The 26,484-nt window shown below is 48.6% G+C and overlaps 1 protein-coding gene across 3 annotated transcripts in view; it reads left to right on the forward strand.

The window, feature by feature from the left end:
- PFKP (phosphofructokinase, platelet) overlaps positions 1 to 26,484 on the forward strand; it is an 882,344-nt gene that overhangs the window by 417,239 nt on the left and 438,621 nt on the right. For all 3 annotated transcript variants that reach the window (XM_069648018.1, XM_069648019.1, XM_069648020.1), the window contains exon 13: positions 2,576 to 2,722. In XM_069648018.1, the coding sequence (XP_069504119.1) occupies positions 2,576 to 2,722 (147 nt within the window). The remainder of the gene's footprint in view (positions 1 to 2,575; positions 2,723 to 26,484) is intronic.

Consider the following 26,484-nt stretch of genomic DNA (forward strand, 5'->3'; position numbering starts at 1 on the left):
GTTGTGGCAACATTTGCATACATTTTAACATCTGGAATGTTATCCTATCATCATGTCACGGATTGTCAAGCCCTTCCTCCCTCCGAACGGCTGTAGATCACCCTTCAAGCGCTGGTCCTATCCCACCTGAACGGGGGGAATTCACTCCTGGAAGGCCTCCCAATGCCCTCCCTTGTGCCCTTGAGAAGTGTCCTACACGCGGCCACACATCTCATAAAGGGTCTACACAAATACGACCACATCACCCCGGTCCTCATTGACCTTCACTGGCTCCCACTGCACAAATCACCTTCAAGTCTTTTTGCATCATCTAAAAGGCAGTCGCACTCAAGTCACCTAGCTACCTCGTGGATAAACTCAGCATCTCCGGTGAACAGCGCACCACCAGAAGCCAGGACACAGGCAGACTTGAAATCCGCTGCTGCAAAAATAAAGGAATAGAAAACAAACCTTCTCTGCCTTCGCCCCAAGACTATAGAACCTCCTCCCCGGCAACATCAGACTTGCACCCACGCTCCTACAATTCATAAAAGAACTCAATACCCGCCTCTTCGAGGAGTCTCTTCTCCTCAACACCTAGGCCATCACGGCGCCCCTCGCGCCACCAGACTCGCTAGACGTTGTCCACCCCTTTCCTCCTTTCCACCGGGTACAGCTGTAGCTCTGCTCCCCTCTGTATCCTACACCCCGCTGTATATCTGTTCTATTGTTACCTCTAAAAAGCGCTCCGTTATATCTGTACTGTTCTATACCTCTGAAAAGCCCTCCTTTGCTTATCGAAGCTAGTTCACGCTCAATAAATACCATAATAATAATATTAATAATAATGTCCCCAAAACATGCCATGTTATTAGGTGAATGTGATACAATGCTCTGTTTGGAAATATAGGTTTTTTAATTGTTTGCTGAAGGCCAAATAACTGAAGTATTTGTTCTGGCCTTGACAATGATTCCTTACAAGTGACTGCGAATGTCACTAAATAATAAAATTATTGGTTTGATTTTAAGCCTTTTTAGTCTACTGAAAAATATGAATAGTGTCACATACCTTTTTGACATGTTATACACAACTAACTGATATACCCGGTGTTGCCCTGGCTTGCATTCCTCTATAGGTACAGGTAACTGTGAAACATTTGGTGCAGATTGGTGAAACGGTGTGGATTTATATAAGGAATGCTTTGCCAAGCCACAAACCCACAAACCAATTTTGACATTTTCTAAAATCCAGGGAAAGGGGTGGGGGTGTCCAAATGTCATGTAGCCAGTAATGTCCGTAGGGTACTAACAGGTGACTGTGCAAAATTTGGTGCAGATTGGTGAAACAGTGTGGAATTGTATAGGGAACATACTAGAAGCCACAAACCCACATCCACATTTTTTCGCTTTTGCTGACATCCAGGGAAAGGGGTGGATGCCAAATGTCATGTAGCCAGTAATGTCCGGTGGGTCCTAACAGTTGTCTGGGCACAATTTGGTGCGGATTGGTGAAACGGTGTGCAATTGTATAGGGAACATACGTGAAGCCACAAACCCAGAGAGATTTGCTGAAATCCGATGGAAGGGGTGGGGTGTCCAAATGTCATGAAGCCAGTAATGTCTGGAGGGTCTTAACAGGTGACTGCAACATTTGGTGCAGATTGGTGAAACGGTGTGGAATTGTATAGAGAACAAACACAAAGCCACAAACCCACACCCAAATGTTCACGTTTTCTGAAATCCGGGGAATGGGATTGGGTGTCCAGATGTCATGTAGGCAGTAATGTCCGGATGGTTCTAACAGGTTCTAACAGGTGACTGTGCAAAATGTGGTGGTGATTTGTGTAACGGTGTGGAATTGTACAGGGAACATGTGCGAAGCCACAAACCCAACCCAAATTTGCACTTTTGCTGAAATCTGGGGAAAATGGTGGGGTTTCCAGATGACATTCAGCCAGGACCGGAGGGTCCTAACAGGTGACTGTGGGCCTCATTACAAGTCCAGCAGTAATCATGCCAGTAAATCCGGCAGGTCGCCGCCGGACTTGTACATTTTACTGCCGCCTGGCTTGCCAGTAACACCGGGGGATTCCAACCCCGCTGGTCCGGGAAGTCAGGCACCAGTAAAATGTTGTGCCCCATTCCCAGAGAGTCCCGTAGGAATCTATGGGAGTGGGGACCATGGATTCACTGGCATTAATAATGGTGCGGGTGCTTCCTTGACGGTGTGGCTGCTGTGCCCGGCAGGGTCCGACCTGTCAGGCACAGCGGCTCCGGCAGGCAGACTTGTACTTTGCGGTCCAGAATCAATGGTGCCGGTAAGCTTACCGGCACCGTTGTTTCCGGACCAGCAAAGTTGTAATGAGGCCTTGTGCAAAACTTGGTGCAGATTGGTGAAACGGTGTGGAATCGTATATGGAACATATTTGAAACCACAAACACACACATTTTCACTTTTATACATATAGATAGAAATTTCACAATACTGTCCAGCTTCACTAGTTGGACCCTGAGCACGCATTCTTATGTTATATTGTCTGTATAATGAACTGTGATTTTGGTAGAAAAAGTCATGTTTATATTTTTTCTGATGCAGAGTCATTTCAATGTGGCTGTGCTCAATGTGGGGGCCCCAGCTGCTGGGATGAATGGAGCTGTCCGTTCTGCTGTAAGAATCGGCATAATCGAAGGCCACACAATGCTTGCTGTGAACGATGGATTTGAAGGATTTGCTAAAGGGCAGGTTAGTGGCGCAACATTCAAAAATACTCATTGTGCTAATGTCATGAATAAAGGTCTTGCTGTTTATCAGTGACGTGTTTATATCCACTTTTGGATTAGATGCTGTATCATGCGTTCACAGTCTTTATTTCCGAGAAGTGGTATCCATAAGCTTTCTTTGATGTCAAGTGAAACCATTAAGACTTTTCTTTAACAATAAGCTAATGCGTGTTCCTCTTTATCACTACACTGATATGTATCCCAATATGCATGTTGTGCACATGCTGCACTTTTCTTGTCACTCTGCCAACAATGGGGCACTAGTCATTCTGCCAGAAATGCTGCATGGGTGTGTACATTAATGGTGTTCGATAAGTTCACAATACCCTATATTGTACCTCACACACTGCCTAAATACACCCCCGATCAAAGATGACCATTGAAAACAAGGTTGTAGATGAATGATGGCAGTAGGCAACAGGGAGCATGCTTCAGACTAGAGAATAACTCCAAAACAGTGATACCCAGTGGAACCTACTGTACTTTCTTTCCTCATCCATCTTCTCACTCAACTAAGAACTCTAACAAGAGCTAACTGTCTCTACACTTATGCCACTCATTAATAGGTCAGATGCCACTCTGCCATTGAAAAAGCAGGGTTTGAGCTTCTTCTTCATTGCTTACTTTGTTTGACTACTTATTAAACTTTGTATTTATATTTGTGAACCTCTGGAATCTTAGTCCCAAGCGTATTTCAAGGATGAGAGCTCTACGCATACTAGGGTAATGTTATATGTATCTAGTCCTCAGGAATCTTATTTCATCCGTATTCTATTTCATCATCGTGAGGTACTATAATGAGGGCAATGGGCCGTTATCACCTGTTCCAGCCCTTGGAACGGGTGCTTAACGACATTAGCACCTGTCCCAAGGGCTGGGATGGGGCTAATTAAAAGAATTTTCGTTTCGTGAACGGTATGAGGGTCATTATGAGTCTGGCGGCAGCCGTGCCGGTAAATACAGAGTAATGAATTTTCCGGCACTCGGCAAAGGCGACTTACCATGGGTATTACAGCCCCAGCGGTCCCGGTAATTGCCCATTGCTGGGCGCCGGAAAATATTACTCCCGATTCCCATTCGAGTCCCATTGAACTCAATGGGAATGGGGAGGATGGATGCGCCGGCACCATTCATGAATGGTGCCGGCGCATCCATCTACATATGCAAGCGGGTGCCTTTCAGTCTGCCAGGTCAGACCTGGCAGGCTGAAAGGCACCCGCTCACAGAACTCGTAGTTTGCCGGTAAAGAAAGAACGGTACCAGCAAGCTTACCGGTACCGTTGTTTCCGGACCGTCAAAATGCCTCACAGCGTCCCCTTCCCAGAAGGAAAATACTATTTAAAGACTGCCGCCATGGAAAGGAAAGGCAGGGCACCGTACGCAGCCCCTCTTCCCTTTCCATGGTGGCATTCAGGAGCCAAGAGGAAGTAGCGGCGGCAGCAAGTGGGGGTGTAAGAATGAAAGGGGGGATGCGGGGAAAATGGCAGAGGGGGATCCGGCCATTAGGCAACTTGGAACGCAGGCTGATATTGCCGTTTTCAGGCCAGTTTTCTAGCCACCTGATTGGCTGCCCCATCCCCCACCCCCCAATCAGGGTGCTAATAGCTGTTATAATTTTTCGTACTGTACTTGGTCTGCCTAATTATGCTTTCGCCAATGCTTACCCCAGTCAACCCATATATACATATGTTTGTTTTTACTATGTTTTTCATTGCATGTCATTCACAATAGAAATGTCACAATACTGTCCACCTTCAGTAGTTGGACCCTCAGTCTCAGTGGTTGGCACATGTGGAGTGCAGTCATCATTTGGTGAATGATGTGATGAGTTACATCTTGTGCAGACCCACTGAGCAAGATAATCCATTGTGTGAAATGTGTTTATACGCAATTTAAGAAGTTTGTTTTGTTTATTGTTTGTACCAATATTTTTTATATATAATTGCTCCCTGTATGCCCTGAAACCCATCAGGAGTGTTTGTATGGTAGCAAATATGTATTTTCTTTTTTAAATGTACGCGTTTCCAGCTCATTATTTGGTGGTAAATTGGAACCCGATGTCTTGAAAATGTTTCAGCAATCAGAGAAATATGGAGGGCAATTTATTAGTTGGGCATTGAAGTGGAAAATATCCCATTATCTGGTGCTCTAGACATCCCTGATTCACAAGTGTTTTTCAATGAGAAAACCGCTTTGAATCACGCTCATGATATTTGTCTGATATCACCATTTCTGAAATACACCAGTGACCAAATAATGCTGCATTTTCCATTTATGATCAACGAAATACTTGAAACAAGCAAAACACGGTTGCTATCCCTATAAAAGGCTATCGCTATAAACGGTGGGAGGGAGCATATTCAATCCCTCAAATCACAGAAGGATACTATCAAATTCAACCGTATTGAAATCAAAGCCTTGTCCCACATCGAATACCCGTTCATACCATACGGAGTGAACCACATCCCTAAAGCGACGGATGGGGTTGTATTCTTTTTGTTACTGGAATTCGGTCTGTATAGACGGGCTGACGTTCTCCCTCCCTACTCCCTGCTGCACTTTTATGCCTCAGAGCCCTGGCACCCCTCGTGCTAGTCCCAATTTTGCATTGTTCTGGGTTGGATTTGTCACCCATTTTCTCCTTCACTTTGTGCTCACATGGGATAGTCCCTTTCAGGAAGCCCACAGCTTGTTTTTCTCGATTGGCTCGCACTAATTATCCGAGCCTATCGGTTTGACCCATGTCAGAGGTTGTGGGGCATGCATTTAAACGGCTGATTACCCACCTCACCTTTGCAGGCCAAGTTTGCAAGTCACCCAAATGATGAAAGCCCTGTAATACTGTTCTAATAATGATGCAATAAATGATTGGTGGAAATAACGAAAGATTTTATTTGGGAAATGTTATGGTTACCGTCATTAAATCACTGGGCACCTTTGCAATAACTGTGGGAATAGGGTGATCAGACGGACTGGTTTTCCCAGGACTGTTTCAGAATTGGACACTATGCCCCCATCCCCTTCCTGAGAGTTTTTTTTTATTTAAACACCTGGTTATGGAGAAACGGAGGGTGACCACAATCGTACCTCGAATGCAGATAGAGACTAAGAGCCTGATTTACAAAAAAAGCACACAGTCCGTACGAACGACTTTGAGCGAGAATAAACATTGCACAGATGAAAAGAATAGTGCAGGGAGCCGATTAATGGAATCAAAAGCACAAAGAAGCCTGCTGCACAAAAAAATAACGATTTGTGCCTGGAATGCCCACAAAACTCCTCCATGGCAAACAAAAATTTGTGCTGTCAAACAACCTTTGCGCCAGACCCATTTAACTTAAAGCAGCACCTGCGAACTCAGATGAAACAGCGCCTCATCCCCCTAACTTAAAGCAGCACCCGCGGACCCCATTAAAACTGTGCCTCGTCCTCCTAACCTAAAGCTGCACCCGCGAACCCCAGCTAAACTGCGCCTTGTCCGCCTACAACAAAGCACCATCCACAAGTCCACCCCCTCCCAGAACCTCCACTGACCTCTGCCTCAACCCCCCCACCCAAGGCACCACCCGCAAGTCCGCCATTGTCCAAGTGCATTGTGGAGCACCAACCTACCTCTGCTCCTCGGTTTAGGCCAATTTTACCGTAAACAAATGGTCGCAATGACCATTTGTTCTAAAAATGCTTCCGCCAAAGGTTCGAACACCAAAAGTTTGAATCTTTGGTGGGAGCATTGTAAAAAAAAAAACGGGGGCTGCGGTGGTGTACCCCGCATCGCCCCGCTCAATATACTTCATGGGATAGTGAGCGGCGGTTGCAGGGGACACCCCCACAGCCTTCCGTTTAAAAAAAAAAAAGGAAAGAAAAGGACCCTGCGGCGCTGGTTCCCGGTCACAGAAGTGAAAGGGAACTGGCTCTGCAGGAACCCAGCGTGAGTACAAGGTAAGTGGGGTGTGTTTATGTTGGGGGTGTGGGTGGGGGTGAGCTGAGGGTGTGGGTGGGGGGTGTTATGGGTATGTTGTGTGTGCGTGAGAATGTATGTGTGTTTGCATGAGAACGGTGCAACCATTTGGTATTTCGCACCTTTCTCATGCGAACGATTTGCCCACAGTACTTTCAGCCGCTGGCAAATCACTCGGATTCTGCTCCTCTGGCTTGGGTCCACCATGAAGCACACCTGCCAGATATCCTCCTCCAACATGATCACCTTGGAGCACAGTCTTTGAATCCAGGACCGTAGCCTCTTCCATGGCTCCCCTTCCATGGCTCCCTGTTGGACCACGCTCAGCTACACATCAACAGGAGACCATACTGTTGAACTATCTACACTTTGGCCACTCAATGAACATGCGACATAGTGCACAAGTGATGAGTATAGCCCACTGATCGACAGTGAGGTCACATGCCTCCTCAACACCCACAATGCAAAATAGCCATACCTTTGAATGAAGCATGGGCACATCCACATTGACAAGCAAGTGCCAAAGGAACATCTAAACATCAGTGGACCAGTAAGGAACTCAACGTACAATGAACTCAACCTCCAGTAGTGAATGGGCTGTCACCATATACAACAAATATCTAAACCACGTGGAACATGTGGCAAGCCACATGAAGAAATGAGTACCCATCCCCAATGAGAGACCCCGAATACCATCATGAAACATCACACCCATCACCAAAAGCATCCCTGCATTGACACGATTAAACACACACCAAAAAGGTCACTCAAGCGACACTGACACACCAACACCAAACATGCAATGCCCCTGCAAAAGGAATGGTATCAGGCAACTAGCCCTTGCCACCTTCAGCCGCCTGATGGGCCCATCCCTACATGTGAAACATATGTTCACATGTCCCAGTCAAGCAATAACAACACACATCACTAGACACCCATTAACATATTCACCAATGGAGTACAAAGTCAACCACAGCATTCATGTTTCACACACCCATCCACACCATGTACACAATTGACCAACATGCCTGTACTTCAAATCACAGAAGTAGGCAAGCAACAGATGTGCATGACAAAGCTGTCAAACATGTGAATCCCAAAGCATGTCACCTGGCCACATCGACAATAAACCACCAATGTTCATCAAACATTAATGCAACATCACAGTAACACCATGACATGCAGAGTGAGCTCCTAACCCACATGACAACCACAGGACATACTCACTTGGAGAACATGGCCAGACAAAATGTGCACATGGACAAAGAGACACCAAGCAGTGTGGTAGAATCATATTAACTTGTATTCAAAACAAACTATGTACAAAGAAAGGGGAAGGGAAAATAGTCCATGGAAAAAAATATAAGTACTAAATTAAATCTGCAACTAAAGAACTATGTACAACCGGCAGCTGGCTAGTCCATTGTGATGTCAGACAATGCCTCAAACAAGGTAATTTCCGCCTCTACCTTTGTTGCTTGCAGGCGGGCCTCTGTTGTTGCCTGGAGGGCTTGCATGGCCTCCCTCATCTAACACTCAATCTCCTCTGCTGCCCTGCAAGTTTCCCGCAGGATGGCAACCTCTCCACCTCGGCCTTGGCCCTGGAAATTGCTGCGTCATGTGGCTGGTTCCTCTCCACCTCCTGCTGCCTCACATAATCCACCTGGGCCGACACCAGAGCCCGCAGGTGCCGTCGGGCCTCCTGCCTCACTTCTGCCATGTCACTACCTGATAGCCTCCTCCTACTGCCATTGCCCCGAAAGATTTGTTTCCTCACAGTCACCATCTGCTGCTGTGTGGTATTGCGTGTGCTACGTCGGTACTCCCTCCGACTGGATGACATTCTGTGTAAGGGAGTACAGCACCTGCACTGCCCTCAAGTGCCTGATGTACCTCCACTGCCTGTTCACCTGTAGACTCCTGGGCAGGCACAGCGACCACCTCCTCTGTCATCGTATGGACTTCCCCCTCCTCCAGGGACACTGGCACATCCAGACTGGGCAATAGTAGGAGTGGTGCACAGGAGGCCATGTTGGTAGCTGTCATGGAGGCCTCAGTGGAGGATGACTGGGGCACCAATGAGAAGGAGGAAGAGGGGCCATTGCAGTGGCAGCCCAGAGGGACCACTGTAACGAAGTGCTGTTGCCAATTGTGCCAAGAGGCTGCCCATCTGATCATGATGCTTTTACAGGGGGCAGGCTTCAAAGCCCCCTCAATGCACCCATCTGCAGGGGCAGCACCTCATCCCGGATGGTCACATCAGCTGAAAGTGCGGCCTCTGTCTTGGTGGAGGCCTCGTTGAAGGTGGTTAGCGCTGCAGCTGATGGCCCTGGGACAGAAGGTTGTGCCTACTCCTCCACGGTGGACTGAACATCCTCCTGTCTCAGGACCAGGTGTGCAGCCTGCTCACACCCCTCGGTACTCCCAACTGACACTGTGGGCTGGGCCCCAATGGCCTCGCCATCCTCCATCAACCCTGATGCCTCTAGAGAGATCTCCATGCTTTGGGGCCCCTGTGTGGCTACGTCACCACCACCCTGTCCCACCGCTGCAGAGGTGTCCCCCACAACAATGTCATCCTGTGACTCACCCTCACCAGCCTTGCTCAATGTATGTGATGCTCCCCCAGACACATTGCCCTTTATAGAGGTGGTCACAACTGGGCTTGTCTGGGGTCTGCACCTGGGACTCAAAGCCTTGTCCCTGGGTTTCTGCTCCACAGCACTGCTTCCTCACTCTACCTTACTCACTACCCTCCTCACTCTCCGTTACTAAGGGAATCCTGGTAATTTAATTTCCATCCACTCAGTAATATGCTTAAAACAAGTGGTTTGCCACGTCTGATCTGAGTTCCTAGTTATGTAACAGAAGCTCGAGTGGCTGGTCTCAGGCCGACCTTCGTACTCTTGCAGCAGTCTGTGAGACCCGAGTGTCAGAGAATGCCCCAGCACTGCAGGTTGGGGGGCCAGTTCAGTCATGTGGGTGCCAACTGCACATCATGACTGAATGAACTTCATCTCCATGCACTGGAGATGTGGGAGGGAGAGGCTGGGTCCAGCCACAACTTGTGCAATAGGGAGGCTGCTGAGGACACGCCTCCACCTCAGGTGTGGGGAAGGGTGGGGCACCACCCTGCGGAACAGTCATCGTCCTGGACTGCTGACGACCTCGATGGAGAAGTGCAAGGGCATGGCCCACCCCCTCTGCTAGTCTGACATGACCACTGGGGAACTGTCTGGCTGCTCAGCCTTTGCTCCCCTTTGAGGGGGAGCCACCCATGTAAGGGGGCACTCCCTGGAGGGGCATGCTCTCAAGTCAGCACTGCCCCAAGGCAGGTGGAAGGTAATTGCCTGTAACAACGGCTGAGGCAGGCCAATCTGTCTAACCATGGATGGACAAAGTTCACCAAAAATCAGGTGGACTACGGGGAGGCAGATAGGCTGCCCTGCAGCTAACGCGTAAGTCATCTGAGGTTCTCTTGTCGGCCAGGCACCCTGCTGGCCTGGAAATTAAGTTGGCCTCTCAGAAGAGCGCCCCCAGCAGGCCAAGCTCTGCTGGCACATTGTGTGAGGCATGGCACTTGGCCATCTTGGGTATGTGCGCAGTTTGGGTGTGCCATCAAGAACCAAGTGGAGCGCAGACAGGATCCATGCACACTGTCTAGAGTAAGCCTGAGGAAGACAGCTATGCTTACTTGAAAACGGTGTATCCTGGGTGACAGAGGAGGAGGTCTAGCCAACAATGTCCTTCCTCCTCATAGACCCAACAGGAGTACATTTCCGATTGGAGCCCATTTGGACTTCCACAGCTTGCCAGCCAACTGAACCTTCCATACATTCTTAGGGTCAACTACCAGATGACCGGGCGCAGAGAACGGCCAACTGGTAGTTCAAAGTATCATAATGGGCCCAGGCAGGCTGTGCTCCTGGCAAAGACCAACAGCCCACCCGCAGCGTGGCCCCATGAGGCAATAAACAGGCGTGGGAGGGCGGGGGGCCCTTGTAGGGCAGGCAGCTGCTGAACACATGGGAGTATAGCTGGTACAGGGGACTTCCACGGGCAAGCAGAGTGTGCTGCTGGGTAGACCATAGCTGTCAGGTTTCCCTGTTCCATACAGGACCCCTCGGGCCACTCCTTATTTGATTCCTCACAGCCTTGCCATGTGAGCGGGCAAAGATGTTTTACAAGACCTGCTTGGGCACTTGTCCATCCAATAACAATTAGCAACATACCCCCCTGTCAGTCCGACCTGAAAGCATGCAACACGCACAGACACCCATTGCTGAGGATCCAGAAGCAATGCTGTTGCTCCATACCCCAACAGATGCCATGATGAAATGCCATGTCTGGCCTCTCATGTAGTGGGCAGACCGATCACACAGCCGCCCCTGAAGTCCAGGGCACCAACATATCGTTACCAGACATCCATACACATGTGTCAGTCTCAGTTGCTAACTGTGGATGATGCAATCATCATTTGCCAATGAGCAACCCAAAGAGGTGCCATACATGAATTTCCCTCAGATGCCCCCAACATCTCAATTTGGCAAATATTCCTGTCTGAGTACTTGCAGTCAGTAACTCACATTGCATGCACACAAGTACACTTTCTCACCAAGAACTGACAGTGGACACCCCTACATCTATCAGCTTCACAGATGTCTGCCAACTCATACGGCCAGCATCGGCATGAGGCTGCATGCCGGTTAAGATTTCAACACACATGCCATGTACAGAAGAGATTACCTGAAATCATGCATACCCATGCAGAACACACAAACACTGTACAGAACTACACCCTGTGGGTACTCACCATCAGCTTTGATCCATTCCTGAAGGTCAAGAATCTGGGCATGGACAGCTGGGTTGTCCCTCTCAAGGACCCGGAGGTGAAGGGGTGACTCCCGATGCCGGCCTGCACTGTGCACTTCCATGGGGGTACCTGTCTCAAGGGCCACCTGCGTATTCGCCTAGCTGCAGAGCCTGAGGGTTTCTGAGAGCTTCTTGCTGTGGTTCACGGTATGTACTGCCACCCCCTCTGCATTGATGGCAGCCATGATGTCCTCCCAGATCTTCAGACGTCCACATGTCCCATGCTGCTGCAGCAAGTTGAAGAGGGCGTCATAATGGGTCAGGACATGCTCACTGAGGATGCCAACTTCGATGGCGGTGAAGTTGTCAGTACTCAGCCTAACTTTGGGAGCGCTGGTTGATGTAACGGACATGGCTCCCCCTGAGCTGGTGGGGTGCAACTGGGTCCTGACAATGCATGCTGTGGAGCTGTGGTGGTGGAACACGTGATCACATGAAACTCGTCCGGAGTCTGGTCCACACTTATATGGAGAAAGCTGAAGCCCAACAAAAATGTACCTATGAAAAGAAGGTAAATATAAGGTCATTTTCAGTTGGCCAGAGAGTGTTAGTTCTTTTACATACCTCTGAAAATAAACATGTTTCAAAGTGGCACAGGCTCTATGAGGTACTAGAGCAAACAGGAACCCGTACCTATAAAATAGCACAACCCGATAGAAGGCAAAAGACCCACCCTTACCACGTAAATCTCCTGAAAGAGTGGAACAAAAATCCTTCCGCTACTACCTCCTCTATATTGTCTTGTTTGGTACCCGAGAAAAAAGACAACTCTGAACGTATTCCCCAAGAACTATCTAAACCTAAGCAGAAGGATTTGAACAACCTTATTACCACATACCCCGATGTATTTGTGAGAAACCAGGGAGAGTGCATGGTACTTACCACTATATCAGCACTCCAAATGGGTAATCGGTCCATTTGAAGCCATACAGACTCTCAGAAGCATGTAAACAGGTAGGGATTGATGAGGTTAAAAAGATGTTAGAAGCAAACATCATCGATCCCTCTTCAAGTCCATGGTCCTCCCATATTGAGTTAGTGACTAAACACAATCGCTCCTGGAGGTTTTGCATAGACTTTAGGTAGGTCAACGCCATCTCCGCCTTCAATGCCTATCCTATGCCACGCATCAATGATTTAATAGATAAACTTGGAAATGCCACATTCTTGTCAACCCTAGATTTAACCAAGGAATATTGGCAGGTCCTGGTGCATGGATCTGATAAGGATAAGCTTTCTCGACTCCAATAGGACTATTTGAATTCAAAGTCCTCCCTTTTGGATTGCATGGGTCCCCAGAAACTTTACAATGACTTATAGACAGGATATTACAGCCTTATTTCGATTTCTGTGGGGCATATATTGGCGACATCGTCATTTATAGTAGGAATTGGGAAGACCATCTTTTCCATCTTTTGACTAATATGAGAACCCTCTGAGAAGCCGGCCTAACTGCCAATTTATCAAATTGCAAGCTGACTCAGTCAGCAGTGAAATACCTAAGCTTCTTTGTAGGGAATAGCAATGTGCAGCCCCAGCAAGAAAAAGTGAAAGCCGTCCCAGATGCTCCCACACCCAAGACCAAGAGATATCTCAGGGCATTTCTAGGATTGATTGGATATTAGAGCAGGTTTATCCCAAATGTTTCAGCCAGACCGACAGACAAGCTAAGAAATGTGAAACCCCAGAAAGTTTGTTGGACTGATGAGGACGATGCGTGTTACAGTAACCTGAAACAGACCTTATACCAAAATCCAATATTAAAAGTAGTACACTTCTCAAAGGAATTTGTATTACAGACCGATGCCGCCCTCACAGGGTTAGGAGCAGCATTATCACAAATACACGTTAATTAGAACACCCTATCCTATTCACTAGTTGTAAACTCTTCCCCCGTGAGAAGAACTACTCTGTGTTGGAACAGGAAGACCTTGACATCAAATGGGAAATTATCCATCTTAGGTACTACCTTCTTGGGAGAAAATTCCCACGGATCACTGACCACTCACCTTTGGTATGGCTAAGTCAACTAAAGGACTCTAACCCTCGAGTCATGCGGTGGTTCTTAGACCTGCAACCCTACTGTTTCAATGTGGAACAACGAAAAGGTAAGGAACTGGGGAACATTGATTTCCTTTCCCGGTTTCCCTGTGAAACAGATGCAGCTACATCGCATAGGGGAAGGGTGTGGGAGAAATCAAAGGCTCTCTCACCTGCTAGACCCCAGGATCTCTCTCTCAGATGGCCAGGGCACGGCCATCACCTTTGCATCCAGACCCTGGTGGTGGACCAGTGCGGGAGGATCACCTGGGTGAGGGGTCTTCAGGGAGTGGGGGTGAGACCACTGATGGTGAGACGTGGTATTCCCCCTTTTTCTGTACCCATGACCCATCCTATTTTATAGGATCCTCCAATGTCCCAACTCCCACCCCCTTTTCTACATAAACACTGGGCAGAGGAAGAGAGCTGTTGAGAGTAAAGAGGCTAACCCTTGAGCATCTCATTGGACATGTCCGCTAATCGGTTCATGCAAAGTCAGGCACTTGACTTCAATTACATACATCTGATACCCATTATCTCTCCCCACACGGATAAAAGTCGGAACATAGAGAATAGAGACACACTCTGAGCAAGGTGGTACACAAGAAGGAGCAGAACTTCTGGGGCGAAGGTGAACCTACTGGAACAGCACAACTGACAGATGGACGAGAGTAAAGGGTAGACAAACCCAGGAAAACCCTGTAGGAGGTCGCTGCCTCAGAAGAGCAGTGAATGATACGTGGTTCGGGCCAAATCCCAGACAAGAAGACTGCATTGTGTTTCAAGGGCACCAACGACCCTCCCGGGTGAACGGCAGAGTTGGAGAGGCGAGGCCAAGCCTGTGGTATTAACCTTGACTCGTGAATTAAAACAGAAGAGACAAGAAAGGAATGCACACAGCCATTGAGTTGGCGAGCGACATGAAAGGCCGCTGGGTGTCAAGGAAAGTTTGAAAGTGCAACAACAAATCTCACAATTGAAGGCTGCACGTGTGTGGATGAGACGTGAAGCAAGGAAGACCTGTGGGGAACTTTTAATTAGTGATAACTGTGAAGCTAGTGATACAGAGTAGCGGAGTGGTTCGGGCGAATGAAAGTGGCCCACTCGAAAGTCTCAGCAAAAGGTGAAATGTGTTGTCATAAAGTGAATGAACTTTAAAAATGCGTAATGATCTAGATTATGATCTAGATTAACCCCAAGAAAGGGGAAGTGAGAAGGCGAATGTTGAACTTTTGTGCTTGTGATACTGAACTACCCAGACCAAGAGACACTGGGTAAAATAACACAAGAGTGTTGTGTTGAGTGAAGGGAAAGTCAAAGTGGTCCTGCAGAGGTTTATAGTAAAAACCTTGCACATTCAAAAGTCTTTGACATCAGGTAAAGGTCAGTGCCCGACTGAGGGAGACAGAAAGTGTGAAAGAACTTTTGAAAGCTGGAATAAGTGACTTTAACGGGGAAGGCCAATTGAGCCTCGATCCACATTTTGAACTGCCTTTGTTTTGAGAACCTGAGCCCTAGAGTGTGGCGTCCTGTTTACAGGGACTGCCTTACTCCGTGCTGTCCAACATGGGAAGGAGAGCTGACTGAGCCACATTGATTCTTTATGTTTTGACACTGATTTTCCTTTGCATACATATTTCCCTTTACACACGTTTCGTATAAGAGATAAGGGTAGGCATTAGGTTGTGTTAGTATAGGCCATCTTTGATTTGACAGAGACTGACTAGGACAGTGTTTCGGTATCATTTGATGGTAGAGACAACTCCCATCCTAACCCCCAAAAATGTAATCAAGGTTTTTGAAATTGAATCTATTGTGTCAGTGTCATACTTGTGATACCATGCCTCCCCTACAGCTGCTGAGTCTGGGGAGAGCCAGGAGACCCCAGACCTGGCATCCAAAGCCCTGTATCAATGGTGGATTCAGTATCTGCAAGATTGCCTTCGTCCATAATGGACCCAGCAGCTGAGGCTGGTGTCAATCAGAAGGTTTCAGACCGCCAGCCTATGACAGTGCACTCACAGCGATGGCCCCAGGCTTCAGCATCCTGGCTTGATGGGCCCCGCACACAAGGTGTTCCTGCGCTTACGGGACACTCAGAGTGGGAGGAGTTGCTCCGTGCAAGTGCCCAAGAGTGCGAGGTCCTGCAGGAGATGAGCAGGGTCATCCATCGCCTGGCTGAACATGACATCTCCTTAACTGCTGCACACACTACTGAACAACGCCTATCGCGCCAGGAGGGGAGAGAGGACATGCAACAACTGAGGCAGGTCATTAGCAAGGATGGTTCGGCTCTGGCAATCCCTGCATAATGAATTATTGGCCTCGAGGACGACCATTGGCAGTTGTTGGGCACCTTGTGGGAAACCCTGCGTGTGGAGAGATTGTCTTCAGGGTTATCCCAACGTCAAGACGTGGAAGCCCATTGTAAATGCCTGCAGGCAGAGATGCTGTCTCTTAGGGAATCCCTAAGTCATGACGAGGAAGCCCAGAGCAAATGTCTGCAGGCAGAGGTTTTGGCTTTGAGGGAATCCCACTGTCAAGATGCTGAAGCCGAGAGCAAATGCCTGCATCCTGAGATTTTGGCTTTAAGGAAATCTTGCCGTAAAGACACAGAGACCTTGAGGCAGTCTCTGCATGATTAACTGTTTCCCACATGGGACCTCCACCACCAAGAGATGGCTTCCTTGAGGCAATCTCTCAACATGCATTGGGAGACGTCCAGAGTGAATGACTCTGTGGCCACTCACATCGTACATCACCAGGACCTTGTAGTGATTGGGACCCTCATACACGCATCCCTCTCATGAGTGGCCAATGAGGACCAGGCTTTGGCACTGCGTGGTCAGAGTGCACCAGCGAGGATCCACCACACGATGGTGTTCCCAGTTGAACCACGCAGGTGTTTCCTTTGGCCATGTCCACATACACCCCTATCCTTTTGCCAACACCACCCCTTCTTCATGCAGTCTGGTGTCCATGAGACCATGGGGTGGGTATGCATTTTGATTTTGATTTTTTGTTTACATTTATTGCCCTCTTACCCCACTACAGGGTGGGCTCAAATTGATTTGTACCCCCGTCCAAGATGGGCTATTTGATTTTTGTCTTCTTCCAGGGTGGACTCTGATTTGTACACCCTTCCAAGGTGGACTATTTTATTTTTTGTCCTTCTCCAGGGTGGATTCTATTTGATTTGTACCCCCATCCAAGGTGGACTATTTTATTTTTTGTCATTGTCCAGGGTGGACCTGATTTGATTTGTACCCCATTCAAGCTGGACTATTTTTTCTTTTTTAATTTTTTCGGTCATGTCAGGGCCATTGTCCTCTCCAATTGCATTTCGAGTTGGAGGACTGGACATGCGGCCATGCCCAGAGGAGTAAACTGACTAGGTGTTGTTGACTGCTACATCCTCCCACATACAGGTGCACATCCCATTCTACATTGATTCTCATATGTGCAGTCTGCATGACTGACTCCTTTAGCTGGTCCAAACCACTGTCCTATGTTGTTACAGGTACCTTGCCTCATCCAGTGCCCGCACTCCCTGAGAGGAACACCCAGCACCCTATTTCCACCCTGGTCCCGATTCCCTCTGCTGGACTCTGGCACTCCTTACACCAATGCAGAGGTCCAGTGTTAGTTTGAGGATGTGAGGGATTCACAGCACCACAGCTGTACTTGCAGGTAAGGTTGTGCACTGCCAATCTTGTTCATGGCTGGTGACGTATGCACCCCAATAGTGGCATGCATGTGGCACATGTAGGGTTTGCATGGATGATGTGATTTTGTGACACTTGGGTAATAGTCATAGTCACTGAAGATGTGAGGCCTACATGTCTGTGTGTGTGCACATGTCTCCTTGATCAGCCATGGGATGTGTTGTAATGTACTTCCTGACAGTGCATGCTTGCAAGGGATGCTACTACGAAGTAGCATGGAACTCTGTGCGAGCCTGTGGAATGTTTGGCTATGAGCCCATCTCTAGAATTCCAATCTTGACAGTTAAGCCTGGGTGATGGGACCCAGTGGTCTTTCCTAGTTGTCAGCTTATGTAACTTATAATAAAGAACTTATAAATAAGCCTAAGAAGACTGCAGAAGCTGCTTTGTAACAATGGCAATGAGGATTTTCAAGAACCTGTGCATAAAGGTGAAGAAACGATGAGAAGTTGAACACGTCGAAGCACGTTATGTGAGTCGGAAGGTCAGATAGAAATCAGAGCGCAAGATGAACTTTGAGTTTCCACAAAACGGTTTGGTTTCTGTCACGAGTGACGTTCCAAGTGAAGGAAAGGTGGCAATATGGAAGCGGTGCATCAAGGTGCAGCGACTGCAGAGGAAGCAGAAGAACAGCATATGAAGTTAATGGCAGCAGTATTATTTCACTAACGATGGACTCACATGAGAAGCAGGACATTTCGAAGTTCATCTTGCGCTCTGATTTCTATCTGACCTTCCGACTGAAGGAAAGGCGGCAATATGGAAGCGGTGCATCAAGGTGCAGCGACTGCAGCAGAAGAAGGAGGGAGACCACTGCCCCCCAAACATCCAGAAGTAAGTCCCATCACCTAGGGGTGCAGAGTGCAGGGGGTTAGAAAGAGAAGATATGGGGTAGTTGAAGAAGTTAAGCCCCAGAAGATAATGAAAACCCCAAAGGCAAAGCGCAGGACTCATAAGGATGAAGTGTGAAGTGGGTCTGAAGAAATAATAATAATAATAGTTGGGGAAAGCTGTGGAGCCCCAGTAAGCAAGCTCCAGTAAGGGAGTGTATTCCCTTTTTTTTTTGACGCAATAAGTAGGATTTGGGAAAGGCTGTGAGACTCCTTTGTGGAAGTGTAACTCCTGAGAAGAAACATGAACTGGGATTTAAGTACCGGCTACAGACGGTTAAGTGCGCAGCGTGAAGAAGGGCTTAAGCGCACCGCAGACAGTGAGCAGAGGGGTGCCCCAACAAGTCACAGCGCTATTATGGCAGATTCTGTGTCAGACTGGAGTGTGCAGAGAGTACTTGCGCTGCGTGTCCCAGTGGATTGTGAAGGGGAACTAAGGGCAGAGTCCCGGCAGCATTAGTCTGTTAGCGTGTGTCCCAGGGAAGGGGATGCGAGGAAAAACTGTCTGCGTGTATTTTAAAATACTGTAATTGAAAAGTGACTTGTGCCGGGACGAGGTGCTGCGAATTGCCAGCCGATTGACGGTTGACCTGTGGAGTTCAGCATCGCCCCGATTCAGCGATGCAACTGATGACGTCAGTAGAGAGGCAGTGGGAGTTGGCGAAGCTCGACACGTCATAGTAGATGACGGAAACAATGACTGTTGATTCTCTTGTCGCGCTTCTGATCAGCTGTTAGTCAGAGTACAAGACATCTGAAAACTGCGTATTATGAGAGAGGCTGAAGTTGAGACGTGCAATAAGAGGAAAGAACTCTCTTTGACGTGAGTCTACAAACGTAGGAACCTGGATGATAGTTTAAACCCCGACGGCAGTTCATCTATGGGTAATATGCAGCAATGAGAAGTTGAACACGTCATAGCATGTTCTGTGAGTCGGAAGGTCAGATAGAAATCAGTTGGACTCACGTGAGAAGCAGGACATTTTGAACAGTCCTGTGTATCCTTTACTGTTTCTTAATCTGGTTTGCAGTTTCAAGTATTTATCTAAACAGTTTTAAGGATTAGAGGGTGCATGTAAGTGCACTAGAAGTGTGTGTGGGGTTAGAAGTGTGCAGGAAGTGAGCTCGTTGGGATAAAATGTATTAGAGTAACTCATTTGAGAAGTGTGCAGGAAGTGAGGTTGTTGGGATAAAATGTATTAGAGTAACTCATTTGAGGCTTTTTGGGTTATGAAAAGGACTCATTTGGACTTCGTGAAGTGATCTCAGTGTGCGTCCGTGTGTGTCAGTAGCAATCTGTGAGAGTGGTTAGAGTAACTCTTTGAGGCATTTCAGAGTAGGTTGCAGCACAACATTGACTTATAGGAATTAATGCGCATGTTTCTGATTATTCCATGAAGGCAATATATGCAAGTGTCTATTAAGTTGTGACGTTATTCGGTGTCGACACTCTTTTTGACAAGTTTTAATTCTTTAGGATGAAGCATTAAGAGAGATTTTGAGCAAATGAGTTTGAAGTTTTTGTGCTTGTGAGTGCCACAATGGAGTAGGGAGGCAGCGCCTCCGTGTGTTTGGGGGTGTAGCACAATTGATTAGGGCGATAGCGCCTCTGAGTGTTTGTGGGTGAGTGCCACAATGGAATAAGGAGTGTTCAAGAGGAGAGGAATTCACCGACGGGCCCATAGGTCAGCGCTCACCCTCTAGAACTTGTAAGGCAAGATAGCTGCACCATGTGAGGACTGGGGGTGCAGGACACACTTACTCCAACACAACTCAATAATGAGGACTCAGTAGTTTGGCTAAGGGAAGTCAGTTTAATGACAAGTACATCAAACAGAGAAACAAATGGAAATCAGCAGCATTGCGATCACCTGTCTTGCTCCAACTTCCTCCAACTTCAGTTGAACAGCAATTCTTATAGGCAATATTCGTCATCATTGACGTCTAATTCTAAAAAACTCGACATGCAATATAATTGGTTAGGAAAGGTAACTTAAGTATAGGTGCTATATCTGTATATGATAATAGAGCATGCGGATTGGATAATTCTTATCGGGTGGGCGTGTACGCCCATCCCACTACATCACACGTGATAGACGTCATTACAAGTACGACGTCTCATTGGTTCTACGATATATAGGACCCTAGATAACTTGGTCCATTGTGATTGGGCAGGTTACACCCCTAGACATAAATCCCTATTTTAATTAACAGCATGCAGAATGGACACCCAGGTGCCTGGTGTCCCACGTTTCAACCTGCCTCCCTTCCATCAATCAGTATCTTAGGGCTATGTGTCAATTAGTTGGCTGGGTATGGCCTCAAAACTGTAGCCTCTTATCAGGAAAAGTTATGGCATCCTCGGGTCCTGGATGACATCAGGCCGTGGTACCTCTTCACGCCTGGCTGGTCACGTGTTAGTTCACCATGAATCTGCTTCAGTTTCCAGCTTTTAGTGTATTTAATTCTGTTTCGGCCTTGCTACCTGCATGGGCCTCCCTTATCTTGACCTTCATGGGGCAGGCTGGTATGCTCTGAAGTTTGAGTCTTGTTAGCTGACGCTCTCCTCACTTCCTCTGGATGACCTCGATTTCCTAGGCATGAGCCGCTCTTTAAGTTTCGATGCCGCTTCTTCTCTTGCCTCTGGCTGGGTTACGAAACTTGGCCTGTCAGGCCTCTGGCAGCCTGAGTACATTTCTGCTTTTACAAAATGGAGTCACACTGGGTTAATGTGTCTTATTGAGGTAGATATATAGTTGGTGCTTGCCACTCTAATCTTCTACTAAGCATTGCAAGCAGTATTATTTTCTTTAGCCTCTTGTGTCCCAAGCCTATTTACACACGTTTAAGTGGTTGGTTGCTTCCATCTTCTCTCGTAGCAACGTTTCCTTACGTTTTAGCATTGTCTCTTCTCTGTGTCCATTACATTTATTTTTGTAGTTACTCGCACTGGCGTGTTTGTCTCGATAGCTGCTTTTGTTCATACACGAGTCTGTTCAGGCCCTTGTGTCGTTTCCACTGGCCTTCCATTAGGGCTCTTTTGGTCTCTTCATGGACCGTCTGTAGGTACTCTCTGCTAGACCCCAGGATCTCTCTCTCAGATGGCCAGGGCACAGCCATCACCTTTGCATCCAGACCCTGGTGGTGGACCAGTGCGGGAGGATCACCTGGGTGAGGGGTCTTCAGGGAGTGGGGGTGATACCACTGATGGTGAGACGTGGTATTCCCCCTTTTTCTGTACCCATGACCCATCCTCTTTTATAGGATCCTCCAATGTCCCAACTCTCACCCCCTTTTCTACATAAACACTGGGCTGAGGAAGAGGGCTATTGAGAGTAAAGAGGCTAACCCTTGAGCATCTCATTGGACATGTCCCGCTAATCGGTTCATTCAAAGTCAGGCACTTGACTTCAATTACATATATCTGATACCCATTAGCTCTCCCCACACAGATAAAAGTCGGAACATAGAGAATAGAGACACACTCTGAGCAAGGTATTACACAAGAAGGAGCAGAACTTCTGGGACAAAGGTGAACCTACTAGAACAGAACAACCGACAGGTGGACGAGAATAAAGGGTAGGCAAACCCAGGAAAACCCTGTAGGAGGTCGCTGTCTCTGAAGAGCAGTGAATGATACGCGGTTTGGGCCAAATCCCAGACAAGAAGACTGCATTGTGTTTCAAGGGCACCAACGACCCTCCCGGGTGAACGGCAGAGTTGGGGAGGCGAGGCCAAGCCTGTGGTATTAACCTTGACTCGTGAATTAAAACAGAAAACACAAGAAAGAATGCACACAGCCATTGAGTTGGCGAGCGACATGAAAGGCCGCTGCGTGTTAAGGAAAGTTTGAAAGTGCAACAACATATCTGACAATTGAAGGCTGCACGTGTGTGGATGAGACGCGACGCAAGGAAGACATGTGGGGAACTTTTAATTAGTGATAACTGTGAAGCTAGTGATACAGAGTAGCGGAGTGGTTCGGGCGAAAGGAAGTGGCCCACTTGAAAGTCTCAGCGAAAGGTGAAATGTGTTGTCATAAAGGGACACAGTGAATGAACTTTAAAATGCGTAATGATCTAGGGGGGCGCTGTTGCACACATTGAAAATGGCCGCCTGATCTAAGAGCTCCCGCTCCACCGAGAAATTCTGAGCTAGTTTATCCGTCCAGCACTGCCTGTTTCAGCTCGGACGAACTGGGGGGCTGGCCCGGCCGCCCGTGGGTGACCAGATGAAATCCTGAGGCTCGAGGTCCAGGGACGCCAGAGATACGGCACGATTCAGATTGACCGGTGCACGAGGGACAGAAATCCGGAGGCGAGCTCCAGAGCAGTCTACTACAGAGCCGCGGCATGGCTGAAACAGCTGGGCCCAAGGTGGGAGGAGCTTGGTGCCGGCTCGGCCCTGACACTCTTCTGGTGACACGTTACGGCCTCTGGGCTACCGCGGCGTGGGCGACTCTCCGGTCTGTACCTGCCCGCGGCCCGACCCAGCCCCGGTAGTGGTTGCCGCAGTTGCTGAGCCCCAGAGAACTCCTTACGAAACCTACAGTGCGGTGCGGGGCGAGACATCCGGTGGAAGTCACAGTACGCGGCCTGAGAAACTCTGTGGTGGTAATACCCACGCTGTCGACCGGTAAGGAGGCGAGGCTGGGCGGAGAGGGAGCCCCCGTGGGTGCCACATGGTCGGCCGGGGTAGCGACTAAATCGGACCCGCAATCACCTTTGTTGAGGCGGTAGGCTCCGGTCCCCAACGGGCGGGTCGCCGGGCCGGCGGAGCACACCCTGGACGGGTGACCGGGCTGGGTGTGGGCCCCAGAGCTAGCGGTGGCTCGGGACCCCTCCTGGAAAACTGTAGAACATTCGGGATACAGTATACTGCACCACCTGGAACGCCATTCATCATGGTGGAACCACAGAGGCCGGCAAAAGGCTCCAAGACTCCGGGAAAGCTGAGGAAGGGCCCCATGGATGCCTACACGGGTGGCCAGGGTCAGGCCGCGTCGGCTGACGCCCACGCGGCCGAAACCGAGAACCCTGCTGCTGAATCCAGTGAGAATTTGGACAACCGAACAGCTATAGTCCAAAATGGGTTTTGCTCAATAAACACAAAATTGGATGACATAGTCTCTACCATCGGCTCCTTGAAGGCTACAGTGGAGAAGGAAAGCCTACGCATAACGGAAACTGTAACCCGCATCAGCACTAATGAAGATACTATCTCGCACCACAGCCGTGATATCATCCAAATTAAGGAAAGCATGACAAAGCTACAGAACAAGTGCGAGGACCTAGAATCGCGCTCCAGGCGCAATAACATTCGTGTCGTGGGTGTAGCGGAATCATTTGGAAAGGGCCAAATGGAGAAACATCTTGAGACACTGCTTAAAACCCTAGTCGGACCGGAGGCTTTCTCTGAACAATTTCTGGTGGAACGAGCACATTGTACGCTGGCTCCTGCACCTAAACCAGGCGCGCCACCACACACTATAATTGCTCAGCTCCTCAACTATAGAGACAGAGACACAATCCTACGAAAAGCGAGAGAGGCGGGCACCCTTCACTATGAGGAAAGTCGTATACATTTCTATCCTGATTTCTCCTCTGGAGTTCAAGCGAGCAGAAGGTCCTATGAACCAGTTAAGAAACTCCTAAGAGAGCGCCAGATTCCATACGCTTTAATGTTCCCGGCGAAAAATGAGGCTTCAACATGCGGGCAGGGCCCATTTCTTCGAGTCCCCAGCGGAGGCCATGCATTATATTGAAACTTCCATACCCCTTCCTCCCAGAGGGGGCAGACCAGCACAAAACAGGCCCAGACCCGTGGAATGAGAAACACTTGTGTGTCGACCTTGATTGGGCCTGGTGCCCAGATGGGTAACTGATTAAGGTACACCAGGTACTTTGGTTGGCGGAGTTGTTGGACCTGATCGGCGGCCATGTGAAGCAACATGGCTACCCGTGGAATGTTCCATAAGTTTGATGGGGTACATCGTCAAGTTGGGGGTGATAATGAGGGGGGGCGGGTGGGACAGGGTGAAGGGGCTGTTGCGTTCAGTTGTTGGATGGATTTATGGGGGCATTTTGTTGAGGATTTTGGCTACCTTCCGGAGCTACCTCTAAATGGGGGGTGGAATGGGACGACCTGTTGGTTGAAAAGTAAAGTTTTGGTCACGTTTAAGCTGGCACTGATTGTATGGCACGAATACTATGAACTCGTCAGATTTGACAATGACTAATTCTCCATCGCAGGTCCCCGGTAATGGGCTAAAGGTTAAACTGCTGACGTGGAATGTGAGGGTTTTGAACAATCCAGTTAGGGTTAGGAAGATCTCCAATTACGTCTCCAGGCATAATCCCCAAATACTGATGTTGCAGGAGACCCATGCAGTGGGGACGGTAATTCTCACATCCTCCCCGGGTGGGGTCCCCTGAGGTTCCACACGGACTACTCAACTCAGTGCAGAGGGGTTCTCACCCTTATTCACTCAGGCCTTGGGTTCCGGGTTGGAGGTCACAAGGTCGACCCCCAGGGGAGATTTGTCATGGTTTGGGGGAAGGTGGCTAACCAACAGCTTCTCCCGGTCAATACATACGGCCCCAACATCGATGACCCGGCCTTCTACTTGGATATATATCAGATGGTTATATCACTGGATGTTTCGAGCGTCTTGTGGGGGGGGGACTTCAACTTGGCCATTGATCCGGTTCTTGATAGGTCCTCTACGGTGGTGAGACCCCCAAGCAGGACAGCACTGAATCTTAGACATGTCATTGCACAGCTCTCACTGGTTGATGCATGGTGGGAGGTCCACCCGGGCAGTAGAAGATACACGTTTTATTCCTCGGTACATGATTCCGAGTCCAGGATCGATTACTGGTTGGTCTCCACGCCCATGACCCCCTCGGTTGAGCGATGTGAAATCCTGCCCCGCACTCTCTCAGATCATTCCCCAGTATTGTTGGAACTACTATTCCGGAACACCCCACGTCCCTTCAGGAGGTGGAGGATGTCTGGTGGAATGTTATGTGACCCCGGGGTAGTGGAGTCACTCCATGCTGAAATTTCGGAGTTTCTGTCCAATAATATCAGATTGGTCGACAGACTCTCGACAGTGTGGGAATCATTCAAGGTTTGGATGAGGGGTTTGTTGATGTCTAGAACTACGGGTATGTTGAAGGCTGTGAGGTCCGAAGTGTCGTCTGTTGAAGGGAAGTTAGATGCACTTGAGAAAACATATTCAAATACGCAAGACAAGACAGTACTAGCTGATATACACACACATCTCCAGGAGTTTGACAGGCTTGCACTTAGGGAGGTCCGATATGTGGCGGCCCCGATTCGGGCACGCAGGTACGGGGAGGGCTACAAGGCTGGCAGGGCGCTCTCTAACCTAATTAAACACGATAAACAACCCACACAGATCACAAGTATACGCACGCAACAGGGGAGGGTTCTCCTTGGGGATGAGGACATTAACGGGGAATTTATGGAATTGTATAAGAGGTTATATTCAAACCAAGATAAGAAAACATCTGCAGAAATCAAGACCTATCTTGAAGCCCTCTCCCTCCCTAGGCTCCCTGACGAAGTGCGCCTGGCGATGGATCAGCCGGTAACGACGGAAGAGATTGGGGAAGCAATCAAGGATCATTCAACAGGCAGGGCACCGGGGTCGGACGGGTTGGGCGCTGAATTTTACAAGGAGTTCCGTGAGGAACGCGTGCCGATACTATTACAAGTGTGGGAGGAGGCGCTTGAATCCGGCAGGTTGCCCCCAACTATGAGAGAGGCCATAATAATGGTACTCCATAAGCCCAGGCAGCACAACAGGCCGTTTCATCCTACAGGCCCTTGTCACTCATCAACACAGATGCTAAAATCTTTGCAAAGGTCCTGGCGAATCGCCTTCTGCCAACAATCCCAACCCTAGTTCATCCCGACCAGAATGGGTTTGTCCCTACTCGATCTACAGCCCTAAACCTCAGACGACTCTTTGGTATTATAGCACAGATCGACCCTGCGAGGAGCGCAGTGGCCACATCCCTTGACGCTGAAAAAGCATTTGATTCGGTATGATGGGTCTATCTCCTTTCGGTGCTTGCGGCGTTTGGGGTGGGTCCCACCTTTATACGATACGTCCCACCTTTATACGATACGTAAAACTCCTATATACTGAGCCTGGGGCTCGTGTCCTGACCAATAAAGCCATTTCCGAGATGTTCCTCCTGGAGAGGGG

The sequence above is a fragment of the Ambystoma mexicanum genome, chromosome 2q (assembly GCF_040938575.1).
Source record: "Ambystoma mexicanum isolate Mex_15411 chromosome 2q, UKY_AmexF1_1, whole genome shotgun sequence".
NCBI classification, from domain to species: domain Eukaryota; kingdom Metazoa; phylum Chordata; class Amphibia; order Caudata; family Ambystomatidae; genus Ambystoma; species Ambystoma mexicanum.